At 45.5% G+C, this 17,514-nt stretch overlaps 1 protein-coding gene across 1 annotated transcript in view; it reads left to right on the top strand.

Annotated features, from left to right (window-relative positions):
• The window catches only part of LOC309560455 (uncharacterized protein), a gene marked incomplete at both ends in the record, with an annotated part of 203,085 nt that overhangs the window by 160,057 nt on the left and 25,514 nt on the right, over positions 1-17,514 (top strand). The window contains 4 exons of the mRNA XM_082264089.1: positions 5,021-5,143; positions 6,449-6,568; positions 9,853-9,966; positions 14,960-15,064. Coding sequence (XP_082120215.1) covers positions 5,021-5,143; positions 6,449-6,568; positions 9,853-9,966; positions 14,960-15,064 — 462 coding nt within the window. The remainder of the gene's footprint in view (positions 1-5,020; positions 5,144-6,448; positions 6,569-9,852; positions 9,967-14,959; positions 15,065-17,514) is intronic.

The following is a 17,514-nucleotide window of genomic DNA, read 5'->3' as shown; positions in this document are numbered from 1 at the left end:
ACACTTGGAGAACATGCACATAGGTACTTTTGTTGCACCTGGTGGCCCAGGGGGACCCATATCCAGCAAAACGGCTGGGAATCCTGCTACACTTTTTTTTTTTCCTTTACTGTTGGTTGGGGCTGGGAGCTAGAAGCCTCCTGCAGTCCTGATGTGTTTCCCCTTTTCCTTGTCATTACTGCCTACTTTATGTTCCAATTGCTATACTAGAACATCATTGGTGCTAGGCTCGCACCCCCACTCTAAATAGAAGAGGGAAAAGTCAATTTCACTTATCTTATGACTACAAGCATTCACTCAAGGTATGGATGATCCAAGAATTCACTGAGCAAGAGAGCTTTCTGCCAGCCTAAGTCAGATTAAAGAAGTGCAAGATAACATTTGAATGCAGTCTCCACCTTTCACTTTCAGTTTTCAGGAAGGTCTTCCACTTTGATTAGCAGTAAAACAGCCCAGAGAGCTAGATAGCAATGTGGGACAAGTGATCAGCAGGGGTCCTAAGTGGGAGCTGAGGAAAACAAATAAAAGGAAAACCAACATCAGCAGGGGTTATCAGAGGACAGGGGATATTGAAGAGCTGATACATATTGTAGAGGTGTGGAAGGCAACTCCTACTGTTCACTACCACCTCACAGCCAGGCAGCTACCTTCTAGCAGAGACACCATTCTTTACAACCCCCCCCCCCCCCCGACAATCCCCCCTGCTGTTGCCTCCAACCAGTCCACCAGCCCTGGATCCTTCCTCCTTGCACTCTACACTTCTCCCCTGCCCCCCCCCCCCAGCATGCACTGGTCAGCTGCTCAGGATACCTGAGCACAGGTGAGTCATGGCACGCTCTGCTCACATCACACCAATCCCACCCCCCTTCTAGTACAATGTTACAATTTATTTATATTCAGGGCCAGTTCACACAATGAATCACATATGAACATGATGTACTACTGTACCATGTGATCCTCTGCAGGCAAACGCACTGCATTTGTAACCTGCATTTGGGGTGTCATTAAGTTACCATTGACGCCCACTGCAGATTGCAACTGCAGTGTGTTTTGAACACGGTGTGGGAAATACACACGGAACGTGAGTTTCTCATTCTTGTTTTCTCACTCTTATTTTGAACTTACTGGACAGTGCAGAGTTCCTCTCATTTTTATTTTGTACAATCCTCAAATATTGACTGCCTACAGTACACCATGAGATACATAACAATGTGTTTTTTTTTTTTTTGTTTCTTGTTTTTGTTTTGTGAATTTGCTCCGTTCTCATCTAGGCGTTTTTGGGCGTTTTTGGGGAGTTTTTCTGCTCTAGGATCAGCTCTCAAAACGCCCAACAAGACAAATCCTATTCATTTCAATGGCCCCTGTTCACATCTGAGCGTTTTGACGCTGTAAGCAAAACGCCCAACGCTCAAAAAAGTACACAAGCTTCTTTTTGGGCAGATTACAGGCGTTTTCCATTGGTTTCTATTCAATATAAAAACGCCTGCACAAAAAACGCCTGTAAAAACGCCTGTAAATCGCGATAAAATCGTGGTAAAAATTGCGGTAAAATCGCGGTAAAAACGTGCAAAAAAGGCTACGCTCAGGTGTGAATGTAGCCTTAAAGTGATTCTTAGAAAAAAGCTATGCTCTTGGCTCTAAGGCACGAGCTATAACATGTTTTATTAAGGCACAAGCAGTACATGGTTAATTTTGCCTGGTCCTGACTTCCCCCCTGTGAACAGACCACGTTTATCATGGCTGCTGAGGCATGAGACCGTGGTCAGGATACGTGCCTCCATCATCTAGCTTCTGTCCTCTGCATCTGTGTGTCTCTGAAGCTCCCCCTTCTCTCTCCCTGTAAGCTCTGTAGTTTTCAGTGAAAACACAATCTCCTCTCCTCTCTACCCCCCCTTTCTGCCCCTCTCCCCCTCCCCTCTCCTCCCCTCACCTCTCCTCTCCTCCCCCCTCCTCTCTCCCTGTCAGCTCCCTAGTGTTCAGTGAGAACACAATCTTCTCTCCTCTCCACCCCCCTTTCTGCCCCTCACCGCCCTCCCCTCTCCTCCTCTCCCTTACCCCCTCCTCTCTTTTAGCTCTGTAGTGTTCAGTGAGAACACAATCTTCTCTCCACACCCCTCTCTGCCCCTCCCCCTCCTCTCCTCTCCTCCCCCTCCTTTCCCCTCCTCCTCTCTCCCTGCCAGCTCCGTAGTATTCAGTGACAACACAATCTCCCCTCCGCCCTTCCCCATCTCTCCCCTCTCTGCCCCTCCTACCCCTCCTCTTTCCCTGTCAGCTCCATAGTGTTCAGGGAGAGCACAATCTCCTCTCCATCTCTCTCCTTCCCGCCCCTCCCCTCCTCTCCCCTCCCCTCCCCTCCCCTGAATTTTCAATATTTATCTTACATTTTATTTTGATGAATTGACTTACTTTATTCCATGCAATATTTACAAAAAAAACACAAGTATTGTGTGCTGTAATTGTTAATAAATAACTCCACTGTCTTTGCAAAAAAATAAAGTTTAAGTAAAAGTATTTTGCTTCAAGTAGGACTGTAGGCAAAACTGTTTTTTTTTTTTTTTTTCATTTTGGATAAAGGAAGGGTTATAACCCCTGTCAGTTTATTTTTCGCCATCTGTGTTCTATTGGGGAGATTTACTTTCACTTCCTGCCCCATAGCCAAACAGGAAGTGAGAGGAAATCCCTGCAAAATAAAGGAATCCCTTGGGAACCCCCAGTTCACCAGAGCTAGTGTCCCCTTTAGAAGATTTCCCCTCTATTACTTTTCTGGAACAAACAAAATGGTGGGATTTTCTTTTACTCTCACTTTCAATGATGATGGTAAACAGTACAAAGAGAGAGGGCAAATCTTCCTAAAGTGATTGTAAAGTCTCTTATGTTTTTAGATAACAAACATGTTATACTTACCTCCTCTGTAAAGTTGGTTTTGCACAGAGCAGCTTCAATCCTTCTCTTTTTGTGTCCCTCTTCGGCGCTCCTGGCCCCTCCCTCCTTTTCTGTGCCCCCACAGCAAGCATTTTGCTATGGGGACACCTGAGCCAAGCTGCAGCCCCATGTGTCCATTCAGACACGGAGCATCAATTCGGCCGCGCCCCATCCCTCTCCTGATTGGCTAATTGACTTTGATTGACAATGGCGCCGCTGCTGTTTCTCAGCCAATCAGGAGGGAGAGTCTTGAACGGCTGAGGGACTTGTGGACATTGCTCCATAGAGATGGGCTCAGAGTTCTAATCCCTCTGTACTCTATCCAAAACCAAAATAAAAAAGTTTTGCCTTTAGTTATACTTTAACTCGCCGCCTCCTGTACTTGCTATCTTTGATATTCAAGAGCGTGGGCCCCAGAAGTGTCTTCTGCATGTGACACAATTCTGGATATTTTGCATGCATGGTTATCTGCTGAGCTCTGTGGTTTAATCAGCTAGTCTGCAGAACAAAGTTGTGATGTAGATACCAGGGAAATAAAACTTTAGGCAGTGGAGTATCATCCATGGGTGCAGGGTGTTCAGGGGGTGGGGGGCTCACTGCGGTCTGACCAACATTGCATCCATGGATGATAAAATATGGATGGTGAAATTGACAGTCGGTGATGATCGGTGCGGCGGTGGGGGCAGTTACAAGCACCGATCTCCCCGTATGACTTTCAGTGAAGCAGCTGAAATCTGCTTCTCCTCCTCTCCCTCCCACAGCTTTCAGCTGCTTCATGGAAAGCCATACAGGGAGATTGGTGCTTATAACTGTCCCCACTGCCGCAGTGATCATCCCTGACTGTCCCCCTGTCTGTTCCTCCAGCCCTCCCTGTGTACTCCTCTTGCCCCCCTGTGTGGTCCTCCGGACCCCCTGTGTACTCCTCGGGTCCCCCTCTGTGCTCCTCTGGTCCCCCTCTGTGCTCCTCCTCCTTTATTGGTGCCTAGGGCCCACTTTTGATTTTGCACATGGGCCCACTGATTTTATGATACGCCCCTGACTTTAGGGTTGGCAAGCATCCAACATACCCAGAAGATGTTCAGCTGTTGTAGCTTTTGAAGAGCATCATGATAGGAGGCATAGGTAGCTGAGAGGTAAGCAGAGTTGTATAAAGTACTCGAAACCCATACTTGAGTAGAAGTGGAAGTGCTCGATCAAAAAGTGACTTGAGTAGAAGTGGAAGTGCTCGATCAAAAAGTAACTTGAGTAGAAGTACTAAAGTATTCAACATTTTTTGTACTTAAGTATTGCAAGTAGTTTTTTTTTTTAAATGTTGCTACTCAAGTACTGAAAGTAAAAGTACAAGTACTGTGTTATGTAGTTATTAAAGAAAGAAGTCAAAAGTTTGAACATCATATTTATTTTAATTATTTCAAATACAGCTTTTATTTATACATACAGTAGCTTTTATTTTCGTATGCGCTGATAATACACATGTTTTGAGCTTCATGAAACCTGCCATCTACTGTTCTAGTGGTAGTGGTCATTTTTATAATTGTAACGAGTAACTATGCAGCACAAAAAAAAATATCGGAGTAGAAGTATTGAAATCATTGAAAAAATGTAGTGAAGTAAAAGTGGAAGTAGGTGAAAAAATTCTACTCTAGGAAAGTACAGATACCGCCTTTCGGTACTTAAGTACAGTAGTGAAGTAGTTCTACTTAGTTGCTATACATCTCTGGAGGTAAGTATAATATCTATTATTTTGAAGTGGCCTTTTTATAAAAAACAGTGTTGCTTTAAGCAGCGGTCATATATCCATAGGTCTAGGAAGGTCTAGATATGTATCTACACGATCACCGCTGAACGATGAGATTGGTCAATATGCTCTCCAACCTCCCTCTTTCAACAGAGGTTACATTACCAAATGCCCTAGGTCTTATACTGTCCATTTTGCCACAATGATGTAAGGGTTTTCTTTAGGAGGAAGTAAAAATGTTAGCCCTTCTCGTATGCTTCACCCATCCCAAAAAAGAGTGTGAAGGTGTTGTTATGTTAAATATGTGATTGTTATGCAATTAGAAGACGTTATCTTACTAGTTGTTTTTCTTTTCTTCAGTTCTCAATCCTTATGTCTTGAACTATTATGTGAATTATATGCTGAGCCCTAAAGAATTCTATCAACTTGTTAGGCCTCAGAAGTATTTTTTACCCAATGAGCAGCCAAAAGAGCCAATACCAAGTAAGTACAATAAATCACTACTTTTGAAGGATTAACATTGATATCAACCATGTGAATTTTAACCACTTGACCTCCGGAAGATTTACTTCATGACCAGACCATTTTTTACATATGGCACTGTGTTACTTTAGGTATTCAAAGAGAAAAATTTACCGCACTCTGGAGTAGATGAACTGGAGGTGTTTATTCTCACAAACTTAAATACACGGGTGCATCACACAGACATGGGACAGGTTGACGCGTTTCACGATTCTAATGATCGCTTACTCATAACCAATTGGTTATGAGTAAGCGATCATTAGAATCGTGAAACGCGTCAACCTGTCCCATGTCTGTGTGATGCACCCGTGTATTTAAGGTTGTGGGAATAAACACCTCCAGTTCATCTACTCCAGAGTGCGGTCAATTTTTCTCTTTGAATACCTGACTACTGGATGGCGGATCCGACCGGCATCGGAGTGCCTTGCCTCACCTGAGCAGCTTTTTTCTGTTTGCTACTGCGTTACTTTTACTGACAATTGCGCAGACATTTAATGTTGTATATAGAACTAGAGGATGACTGGACATGGCGGGACTTTAGAGGCACAACACAAATTAAAGTGGCGCTTCACCCAAAATGGGAAGTTCCACTTTAAGGCCTTCTTCCCAGCTCCTGTTTGTGAAATGGAGCTTTTAGGGAGGAGGGGGGCAGCGGGTACCCGATTTTGACCGGTACCCGCTGCCCCCCTAGACATGTATCTAGGTCTAGATATGTATCTACACGATCACCGCTGAAGGGTGGGATTAATCAATATGCTCTCCAAACTCCCTTCTTTATCAGAGGTTAAATTACCAAATTCCCTAGGTCTTGTACTGTCCATTTTGCCACACTGATGTAAGGGTTTTCTTTAGGAGGAAGTAAAAATGTTAGCCCTGCTTCACCCATCCCAAAAAAGTGTAAGGCCCCGTTCACACTGGGGCGACCTGTCAGGCGACCTGGTCGCCTGACAAGTCGCCATAGGTCGCCTGCCATAGAGAAGCTGTGGACCCGTTCTAATAGGAGCGACACAAGTCGCTCCGACTTACAAAAAGGGTCCGGTGCTTCTTTGGGGAGACCCGGAGCGACCTGCATAGACTTCAATGTTATGAAGTCCATGCCGGCCGCACCGAGGTCGCGGTGCGAGCAGCGCGCCGCGACCTATGAGGTCGCCCCGGCAAGTAGCGTCGCCCCAGTGTGAACGGGGCCTGAAGGTGTTGTTATGTTAAATATGTGATCGTTATGCAATTAGAAGATGTTATCTTACTAGTTGTTTTTCTTTTCTTCAGTTCTCAATCCTTATGTCTTGAACTATTATGTGAATTATACGCTGAGCCCTGAAGAATTATATCAACTTAGGCCTCAGAAGTATATTTTACACCATGAGCAGCCAAAAGACCCAATACCAAGTAAGTACAATAAATCACCACTTTTGAAGGATTAACATTGATATCAACCAAGTGATTATTAACCACTTGTCCTCTGGAAGATTAAACCCCCTTCATGATCAGGCCATTTTTTCTCCATATGGCACTGCGCTACTTTGACATTTGCGCAGTCGTGTAATGCGGTACATAGAACTAGAGGACGACTAGGCGTGGCGGGACTTTAGAGGCACAACTCAAATAAAAGTGGAGCTTCACCCAAAATGGGAAGTTCCACTTTAAGGCCTCCTCCCCAGCTCCTGTTTGTGAAATGGAGCTTTTAGGGAGGAGAGGGGCAGCGGGTACCCGATTTTGACAGGTACCCGCTTCCTCTCCACTTTGATCGCCTTAGGTGATCGGAAGCAGAAGTTCTCCTTCCCCTCTCCCCCCCCCCCCCAAAGTCTTCTGGGACACATGACAGGTCCCAGAAGATTTGTGTCTCAGAGCACAGCACCGCTCACGCATGCACAGTGGGCACTAAGCGAAGATGCCCATAGGGAAGATGCCTGAGATGGTCACAGGGAGAACACAAGTTTTTGTAGCTGCTGACTTGCTTTTCACTTCAGAGACTGGAGCTCCACTTTAAAAGTTAAAATGTAAAAGTTTATTGCACATTTACATAGAAAATCTTTAAACACGATTTTGAATTGAGTAAAAATTTTAATTTTACATGGGTAATGGACATTTTTTTTCAAAATGATCCCAGTTAGGGTACATATGCTTATAATCCAACATTAACATATTTGGTTATTTCTTTCTGCAAACTCAATGTGTTTCCTGGAATTATTCCACTTCATCTGCAGCTTAAAGCGGTAGTATCATAGTATACTTAACTTTTACCTACAGGTAATCCTATAATAAGGCTTACCTGTAGGTACAATTAATATTTCCTAAACCTACATGGTTTAGGAGATATTTGCCCTGCATGCAGACGCTGACACTAGCGGCGCATGCGCTCTGAAGATCCGGCGGACCTTCAGAGTTCCTTGCCGGTTACTTGCCGGAAAATGTTACGTCATTGCGGCTCCGGCCACTCACAGTGCCGGAGCCGCCGAACCCGGAAGAGATGCCGAGGGAGCATGACAGTTCCCTCAGTGGTATCCGGACGTCCATATCGGGGCTTCGTTTTAAGGTAAGTATTTTATAATGAGCTAGTATACAATGCATGCTAGCTCATTATGCCTTTGTCTTGCAGGGTTGTTTTTTTTTTAATTTTAGGCGAGGATACAACCACTTTAATAGCGGAAAATATAGAAGTGTTCTAGATGTAAAAACACATAGTATTATGACATATTCATAACAAACACAATGTAAATTCATATGTATCTAGAGTATCTCACAAAAGTGAGTACACCCCTCGCATTTTTGTAAATATTTTTATTAAATCTTTTCATGTGACAACACTGAATAAATGACACTTTGGTACAATGTAAAGTAGTGAGTGTACAGCTTGTATAACAGTGTAAATTTGCTGTCCCCTCAAAATAATTCAACACACAGCCATTAATGTCTAAACCGCTGACAACAAAAGTGAGTACACCCCTAAGTGAAATGTTCAAATTGGGCCCAAAGTGTAAATATTTTGTGTCGCCACCATTATTTTCCAGCACTGCCTTTACCCTCTTGGGCATGGACTTCACCAGAGCTTCACAGGTTGCTACTGGAGTCCTCTTCCCAGCTGATGGATGTTAGAGACCTTGCTCTCCTCCACCTTTCATTTGAGAATACCTCACAGATGCTCAATAGGGTTTAGTTCTAGAGACATGCTTGGCCAGTCCATCACCTTCACCCTCAGCTTCTTTAGCAAGGCGGTGGTCGTCTTGGAGGTGTGTTTGGGGTTATCATGTTAGAATACTGCCCTGCGGCCCAGTCTCTGAAGGGAGGGGATCATGCTCTGCTTCAGTATGTCACAGTACATGTTGGCATTCATGGTTCCCTTAATGAACTGTAGCTCCCCAGTGCTGGCAGCACTCATGCAGCCCCAGACCATGACACTCCCATCACCATGCTTGACTGTAGGCACACTTGTCTTTGTACTCCTCACCTGGTTGCCGCCACACACGCTTGACACCATCTGAACCAAATAAGTTTATCTTGGTCTCATCAGACCACAGGACATGGTTCCAGTAATCCATGTCCTTAGTCTGCTTGTCTTCCGCAAACTGTTCCGGGCTTTCCTGTGCATCAGTTTTAGAAAAGGCTTCCTTCTGGGACGACAGCCATGCAGACCAATTTGATGCAGTGTGTGGCGTATGGTCTGAGCACTGACAGGCTGACCCCCCCATCCCTTCAACCTCTGCAGCAATGCTGGCAGCATTCGTATGTCTATTTTCCAAAGACAACCTCTGGATATGACACTGAGCATGTGCACTCAACTTCTTTGGTCGACCATGGCGAGGCCTGTTCTGAGTCGAACCTGTCCTGTTAAACCACTGTATGGCCTTGGCCACTGTGCTGCAGCTCAGTTTCAGGATCTTGGCAATCTTCTTATAGCCTAGGCCATCTTTACGTAGAGCAACAATTCTTATTTTCAGATCCTCAGAGTTCTTTGCCATGAGGTGCCATGCTGAACTTCCAGTGACCAGTATGAGAGAGTGAGAGCGATAACACAAAATTTAACACACCTGCTCCCCATTCATACCTGAGGCCTTGTAACACTAATGAGTCACATGACACCGGGGAAGGAAAATGGCTAATTGGGCCCAATTTGAACATTTTGACTTAGGGGTGAACTCACTTTTGTTGCCCGTGGTTTAGACAATAATGGCTGTGTGTTGAGTTATTTTGAGAGGACAGCAACTTTACACTGTTTTACAAGCTGTACACTCACTACTTTACATTGTAGCAAATTTTAATTTCTTCAGTGTTGTCACATGAAAAGATATAATAAAATATTTACAAAAACGTGAGGGGTGTACTCACTTTTGTGAGATACTGTATAAAGGTGAGTTATTGTGATTACCTGGACACACGGCAGCAAGGGAAGGATAAACCAAAACCCCAACGGGGAGACAAAATCAAGATGCAAACCCCCTCATGGGGCCAGCGCCTGGAAGGACCCCAAACAAATGGAAGTAAAATGGATACAAAAGAAAATCTGCAATAAAAATATAAATAAATCCAGAATCCAGTAAAAATGTTAGCCTTCTCGTATGCTTCACCCATCCAAAAAAGAGTGTGAAGATGTTGTTATATTAAATATGTGATGTTATAAGATAATATGTGATGTTAGAAGATGTTATCTTACCATTTGTTTTTCTTTTCTTCAGCTGTCAATCCTTGTTATCATGTGGAATATACACTGAGCCCTGAAGAATTGTGTAAACTAGTTAGGCCTCAGAAGTATTTTTTACCTAACAAGCAGCCAAAAGACCCAATACGAAGTAAGTCCAATTAGTAGCCACTTTTGAAGGATTAACATTGATGCAAACCATGTGATTATTAGCCAATTGACCTCCTGAAGATTTATCCACCTTCATGATCAGGCCAGTTTTTGCTATACGGCACTGCGTTACTTTAACTGACAATTGTTCAGTCATGCAACACTTTCTTTTGGTGGTATTTGATCACCACTGGGGTTTTTTTTTTTTTTTGTGTTATGAACAAAAACCTATCCAATAAAAATTGATTTTTTTTTCATAAATTTAGGCCAATATGTATTCTGCTACATATTTTTCATTAAAAAAAAACCCCAATAAGCATATATTGATTGATTTGCACAAAAGTTAGTGTCTACAAACTATGGGATATATTGGAATTTATGGTAGTATTAGTTCTAGTAATGGTGATCAGCAACTTAAAGCGGGGCTGTGATATTGCAACGGACAAACAGACACTAACTGACACTTTGTGGGAACCAGTGACGCTACTATAGTGATCAGTGCTAAAAAATATACACTGTTACTGTACTAATGACACTGGCTGGGAAGGGGTTAATATCTAGAATGATAAAAGGGTTAAATGTGTGCCTAACCAGTGTTTTTGTGTGTACTGTGTGCTGCTTTCACTAAGGGATGTGCTTTGCAGGGGGAAAAAAAAACAGCATGTGACAGAATCAACCCATACTGTGCTTGAGTTCTTCCATCAGCATGCTGATTCCTCCAGTCTTGAACAAAGATATCAGATATTATAAGCACCTATTGCAACCAAGAACTAGGCAGAACTCGTTTTAGCTGCAAATCTGGAACTGTTTCATGTGACAAACTCACACAGAATATATACCACACAGGAGGACATCCCCCTCCTGATCATGTTACCGTAACAATACAAACTGCACACAGAAACATAATTAACCTGAGCTAATTAACTAGCTATCTGGACAGAAACAATAGATGAATGGGAATCCACACCTAGACAATGCTTTGATTAATCAGGAATCTCACTCCAGGGCAGACTGCCGGCATCAAGCTCATAAAGTGCAATACACATTATTAAAAGTATGAACACACCCCCCAGTAGACAATAGGTGAGTTAATTAGCACAATTAACAATGTAAGGAAGACAGGTGGTTGAGCTAATGATATTAGCATCTGCCATGTGTCTGACTGTGTGTAGCAGTCCTTATTAATAATGTGCCATCTAGGCCTTTACCATGGTTACCAGGCCTAGAGTCCCAGAGTCTGTGTGTCTTGGGGAGACATGGACTTGAATCCAAAGTAACATTACTCTAAGTGTCCCCCCCCCCCCAGCATACATCTCACAAAGAGTAGTGTTCCCTTAAACACCAGGGCCCAGAGTCAGTAGGCAAGAGGCTAGCCTGCAGTCCCCTCCAAAAGCCCCTGTCCTGAGTGAGTTTGTCACACAGTACATCCCTGCTGACAGGACAGAGCTCTGAATTGTTTACATATGCAGTGCTCCACCCAGTCTGTCTCCTCACCGATCAGCGGGTGCCAGTGCTCATTCAATTTCCGGTACCTGCTGATCAGCTTCTGCAGTGACTAATCACAGCAGAAGCGGCGCATGCCCCCTACACGGAAGAACAGAATAATGTATTGTATATATGCGTGATTCTGCACAGAGCAGCCACCCTGTAGCAGTGAAAGTACAATCGGGCAGTCAGCGACTGGTTAAAGGGAGGCCTTCCCAATTTGAAGTCATGTGGTGAGGGAGTGGGGAAAATGTGTGTGGAGCAGAAGCTGTGCAGTAGAGTTGTGAGAAAGAGAGGACCAGGGTCAAGTGGTAGGAGCAAGAGAGTTGTAATGGATGGTGTTCTGGGTGGGGGTGCTAAAGTGGTGAGAGCTGGAATGGTGGCAGAGTATGTGACCAGTGGCGTAGCGTGGGGGGTGCAGGGGGGGCCACTGGCACCGGGCGCAACATTTAGGGGGGCGCATCCCACGCTCGCAATCGGTGGGATCAAAGTGTCCCTTTATTCTGAAGTTGCCCGCCCGCACTCCACCTCTTGGCTCAGTGACCGCCGCTTTGTGCAAGACGAGCGGCGGACCGCTGAAGGTGTCATGCGGCCAGGGGGCGGGGCTGGTCGTGGATGAAGATGCCAGTCTGTGGCTCGGTGCATGTGCAGCACCGCTTCCGGAGTCTCCCCCTGCTGTCCGGGCCGGCCACCGACATGCTGTCTCTCCCCTCCTCTAGTCGCCAGTGTATTGAAACAGAACAAGGTAGGTGATGTCTTGCCTGCCCCCAGGGCCCAGGGAAGTGGGGTGGGGGGCGGGTGTCAGTGTAGGGGGGTCAGCATAGGTGTCAGTGTAGGGGAAGTGGACGAGGGAGGGGGGGGGTCAGTGAAGGGGGGGTCAGTGTAGGTGTCAGTGTATGGGGGGGTCAGTGTAGAGGAGGGTGCGTCAGTGTAGGGGGGTCAGCATAGGTGTCAGTGTAGGGGTCAGTGTAGGTGTCAGTGTATGGGGGGGTCAGTGTATGTGGAAATGTAGGGGGGTCAGTATAGGTGGGTCAGTATAGGTGTCAGTGTATGGGGGGTCAGTATAGCTATTAGTGTAGGGGTCAGTGTAGTGGGGGTCAGTGTATGTGGAAATGTAGGGGGGAGTCAGTGTAGGGGTCAGTGTATGGGGGGGTCAGTGTATGTGGGAATGAAAGGGGGTCAGTATAGGTGTCAGTGTAGCTGTCAGTGTATGGGGGGGTCAGTGTAGGTGTCAGTGTATGGGGGGGTCAGTGTAGAGGAGGGTGTGTCAGTGTATGGGGGTCAGCATAGGTGTCAGTGTAGGGGTCAGTGTAGGTGTCAGTATAGGGGGGGTCAGTGTATGGTACAAATGTAGGGGGGTCAGTATAGGTGTCAGTGTATGTGGCGGTCAGTGTAGGGGGGTCAGTATAGGTGTCAGTGTATGGGGGAGGTCAGTGTAGGGGGGTCAGTATAGGTGGGTCAGTATAGGTGGGTCAGTATAGGTGTCAGTGTATGGGGGGGCAGTATAGCTATTAGTGTAGGGGTCAGTGTAGTGGGGGTCAGTGTATATGGAAATGTAGGGGTCAGTGTATGGGGGGGGGGGTCAGTGTATGGGGGAATGTAAGGGGTCAGTATAGGTGTCAGTGTAGCTGCCAGTGTATGGGGGGGGGTGTCAGTGTAGGTGTCAGTGTATGGGGGGTCAGTGTAGAGGAGGGTGTGTCAGTGTAGGTGTCAGTGTATGGGGGGGATCAGTGTAGGTGGGGGTCAGTGTATGTGGAAATGTAGGGGGGTCAGTATAGGTGTCAGTGTATGGGGGAGCTCAGTGTAGGGGGTCAGTATAGCTATTAGTGTAGGGGTCAGAGTAGGGGGTCAGTGTATGTGGAAATGTAGGGGGGAGTCAGTGTATGGGGGTCAGTATAGGTGTCAGTGTAGCTGTCAGTGTATGGGGGGGGGGTCAGTGTAGGGGGTATCAGTATAGGTGTTAGTGTAGGGGTCAGTGTATGGGGGGTCAGTATAGGTGTCAGTGTAGGGGTGTTAGTGTATGGGGGGGTCAGTGTATAGAAATGTAAGGGGGAGTCAGTTTAGGGGTCAGTGTATGTGTCAGTGTAGTGGGGGTAAGTGAAGGGGGGTCAGTGTAGGTGTCAGTGTATGGGAGGGGGGGGTAGGTCTGTGTAGTAGGCGCAAATTACTTGCCTTGCCCCGGGTGCTGACAACCCACGCTACGCCACTGTATGTGACATGTGCAGTAATTCAGTATGCAAGAATTCCTGCAGTATATTTAGTAGACCAAAAACCACATAAAATTGATACTGCTCAAATACCCCAATCTGTTATCCCAGCCGGCTAGCTATAATGTTTGCAAGTGTTGGCTGGGTTAAATAATGGCACGCAACTGAGAGCCTGAGCCTGCTGCGCCTGCCCCCTCCACAGCCAGGCAATCCAGTGAGTGCTGGAGGGGCAGAGTGACAGCCATTGACTAACAGTCGCCACTCTCTGCTCAACGAAGACTGAGAACTGAGCGATCAGCAGCCTTTAATCACTCAATTCTTGGTTTTAGAGCCAGCCGGGATCAAATGAGTGACCTAGGGGAGGGGAATGAAAAAAACCTAGTTATACTATACTAAACTTTTCATCCAATCTCAAAATTATTGAACTTGTTATTTTGAAAAGTTAAAGTGTAACTAAAGGCAAACTTTTTTTTTTATTTCATGTTTTGGATAGGGTCGAGAGGGATTAGAACACCTGCCAGTTTTTATTATTGTCTGCGCCCCCGTTAAGGAGATACACCCTCTCTGTCCCATTTATCATTATCATTGAAAGTGAAAGTAAAAGAAAATCCCAAATTTTGGGTTGTCACCAGAAAAGTAATAGAGGGGAAATCTTACAATGGGGACACTAGTTATGGCGACCTGGGGGTCCCCAAGAGATCCCCTAATTTGCAGGGATTTCCTCTAACTTCCTGTTTTTGCTGTGGGACAGGAAGTGAAGGGAAATCTCCCCAATGGGACACAGATGGCGAAATAAAAACATATAATGTTATAACCCTCCCTTGCTCTATCCAAAATGAAGAAAAACGTTTTACCTATAGTTATACTTTAATAAAATGGAAAAGAAATGGTGAAAAAATGCTTGTAGATTTCATCAATAGTTTAGGGCACATTTATTCTTCATGGTTAGAATTGGTGCATGGCATTGATGTGCTCTTTGCCTACAGATGATGTGCTAACAGGGTTCTCTCTTTCACATCTTAAAAGGTTAGGAGATATGGGTAAGGATATCTACAGTAAACAGGTATCCCTTCCAGTATTCAGTGAGATGGTATTAAAGGGTCCACCAAGCCTAAAGAGGCTTCAGCTTTTCTTATTGCAAATTTGGGAATGATCATGTGATTATATTAAAGGCAGTCCCTCCCAATTTGCAGAAATCGGCATCACCCCCTCAGAACCCTGTAGATCATTACTAAACTGTATATTTCAGTATATAGTCTTAAATTTAAAAACAAAGTACATAATGTTCTATCTTTTTTGCAGAAGACACAAGGACTCTTGATCCTCGACTACCCAAGTTAAACCATGATGCAATACACGTGGACCCTCGGAATATGAAAGTCAGCAGATGGTCTTATTACAAATCAAGTAAATATTATATAGTTTTGGAATTGGTTATAGATCTGCACTCCTAATTCCTTAACCTACTCCAACAGCAGCTATTGAGTATTTCTCAAAAGATTTCTGTAAATCCAGTTGCCTACATTCGATGTCTTACATATGCCCATAAAACCCCCTCCTCTGTACATGGGGCATCTCCTGTACGTCCTGCAGTTTCTTACCTCCCCTGCTCGCTTCTGTACACAGCCCCATGAGACCTGATGTCTGTAGAAAGATGATTCTTTGACTGGGAGCCAGTCAGAAGCCTTCCTCATTGAATGATCACTCCGACTCTGACAGTCAATCACAGTGACCATTCAGTGTAACATTTTAAACCAAAGCAAAAGTAACACAGTAGCTAGTATATACATTGTTATCTTTAAGGATTTACCTTTTAAAAATACGTCATTTAGGGTAAATACTGTATGTTTTAATTTATATCAGAAAGAACTTTACATATGCATACATACATTACTGACGCATTATGAGAAAAATGAAATATGTGCAAAAAAAAACAAAACTTCATTTCTTTTGTAAATAACTTTAAAGCGGAGTTCCGCCTCCCCCCTCCAAAAATTAAAAGTCAGCAGCTACACATACTGTACACCTACTGTAGCTGCTGACTTTTAATATTAGGACACTTACCTGTCCTGGAGTCCAGCGATGTCGGCAACGTTGACGTTGGCACAATGTTTCCATCGGCTGTCGGGTGCTGCCGCTGCCATTGCCGGTCATGGAACCCGGCAGTGAAGCCTTGCGGCTTCCCTACTGCACATGCGCAAAGCGCACTGCGCATTCCTACTGGCTCGGCGGCGGAGGAGGGAGGAGGGGACCGAGGTTCCGAGGGAGGGCCCCGCAACGCCTTATCCAGAAGTGGGGAAGGGTACCTGTCAAAAACCACACAAAGTAAAATAAAGTGATTTATTTATGCAACAATAATAATCACACAGCAAGAGAGAGGAGCAAAATCATCCAAGCCAAGCTAGCGTCCAGAAGTGGGTAGTCTGCCAAAGCCGGGTCGTCGTCTGATGCGGGGTCATCTGCCGATGCAGAATCAAGAGCCATGAAGGTCGCCAGTCAAGCCAAGTCATGCACGGAGAAACCACAGAGACCAGAGGACTGCTAGCAGTGATGCACCTTGGAGCACAAACGCAAGGGCAAGGTCTGAAAGCCATCAGGTGATATATATAGTCAGGTGGGCACCATCATCACTGAGCGACGCCCAGGCAGCAGACAAGTGATGATGCAAACAGAGTTTATAGGAGACAGCAGTCTGCTGGCTGCCAACAGGAAGGCAAGATGGCTGCCAACAGGAAGGCAAGATAAGACCTTGACAGTACCCTCTCCTCAACAGCCCCTCCTCCACGAAGCCAAAAATGTTTTTTTGCGGTAAGTGAGCATGGAAAGCGCGAAGAAGGGCGGGAGCATGAACATCAGTGGAGGGAATCCAGGAGCGCTCCTTAGGACCATAACCTTTCCAGTGAACCAGGTATTAAACCTGACCTTGGAACAGACGAGAATCCAAGATGTTGCTAATCTCATACTCCTCATGATTGCCCACAAGAATGGGACAAGGGAAAAGAAATGAAGAAGTATAGCGATTGCAAACCAGTGGCTTCAAAAGTGAGATGTGAAAGACATTGAAGATACGCATGCCAGGAAGAAGATCAAGGGCATAGGCCACCGGGTTCACCTTACGGACGATGCGAAAAGGGCAAACAAAATGAGGTGCCAGTTTTGGAGTGGGCACCTTGAGGTTGAGATTACGGGCCGACAACCACACCCCCTCCCCGACCTGGTACAAAGGAGCAGATAAACGTCTCCGGTCTGCCTGGAGCTTCTGACACTGTGCAGAGACCCGTAAAGACTCTTGAATCTGCACCCAAGAGGAATGGAGGGCACAAAGGTGATCCTCCACAGCCGGAATATCCTGTGGTGAGAATGGAGACATTCTGGAGGACGAGTTGACGGCAGAGTTCCTGGCAAACTCTGCCCACGGTAGCAGATCAACCCAATTGTCCTGATGGTCAGAGATATAACAGCGGAGAAATTGCTCCAGAGCTTGGTTGGAACGTTTAGCTGCACCATTGGACTGGGGATGGTAGGCTGAGGAGGAGAGTCGAATACCCAACTGGGAGCAAAAGGCGCACCAGAACCTAGAGACAAACTGACTCCCAGGGTCCGAGATAATCTCCTTAGGCAACCCGTGTAAGCGAAAAACCTCCCTTGCAAACACAGAGGCAAGCTCCTTAGCTTTAGGCAGCCGCTTAAAAGGAACACAGTGGCACATTTTGGAAAACCAATCGACAACCATGTAAGATGTGGGAAGTTTCACTATAAAATCCATGGCAAGGTGAGACCAGGGGCGCTCCCCATTGGGAATGGGATGCAGTAGGCCCAAGAGAAGGTGCCACAGAGATTTGTTCTGGGTACAGACG

The sequence above is a fragment of the Pelophylax lessonae genome, assembly GCF_965119305.1.
Source record: "Pelophylax lessonae genome assembly, chromosome: 7".
NCBI lineage: Eukaryota > Metazoa > Chordata > Amphibia > Anura > Ranidae > Pelophylax > Pelophylax lessonae.
This window is presented reverse-complemented; position numbering and strand designations above follow the sequence as displayed.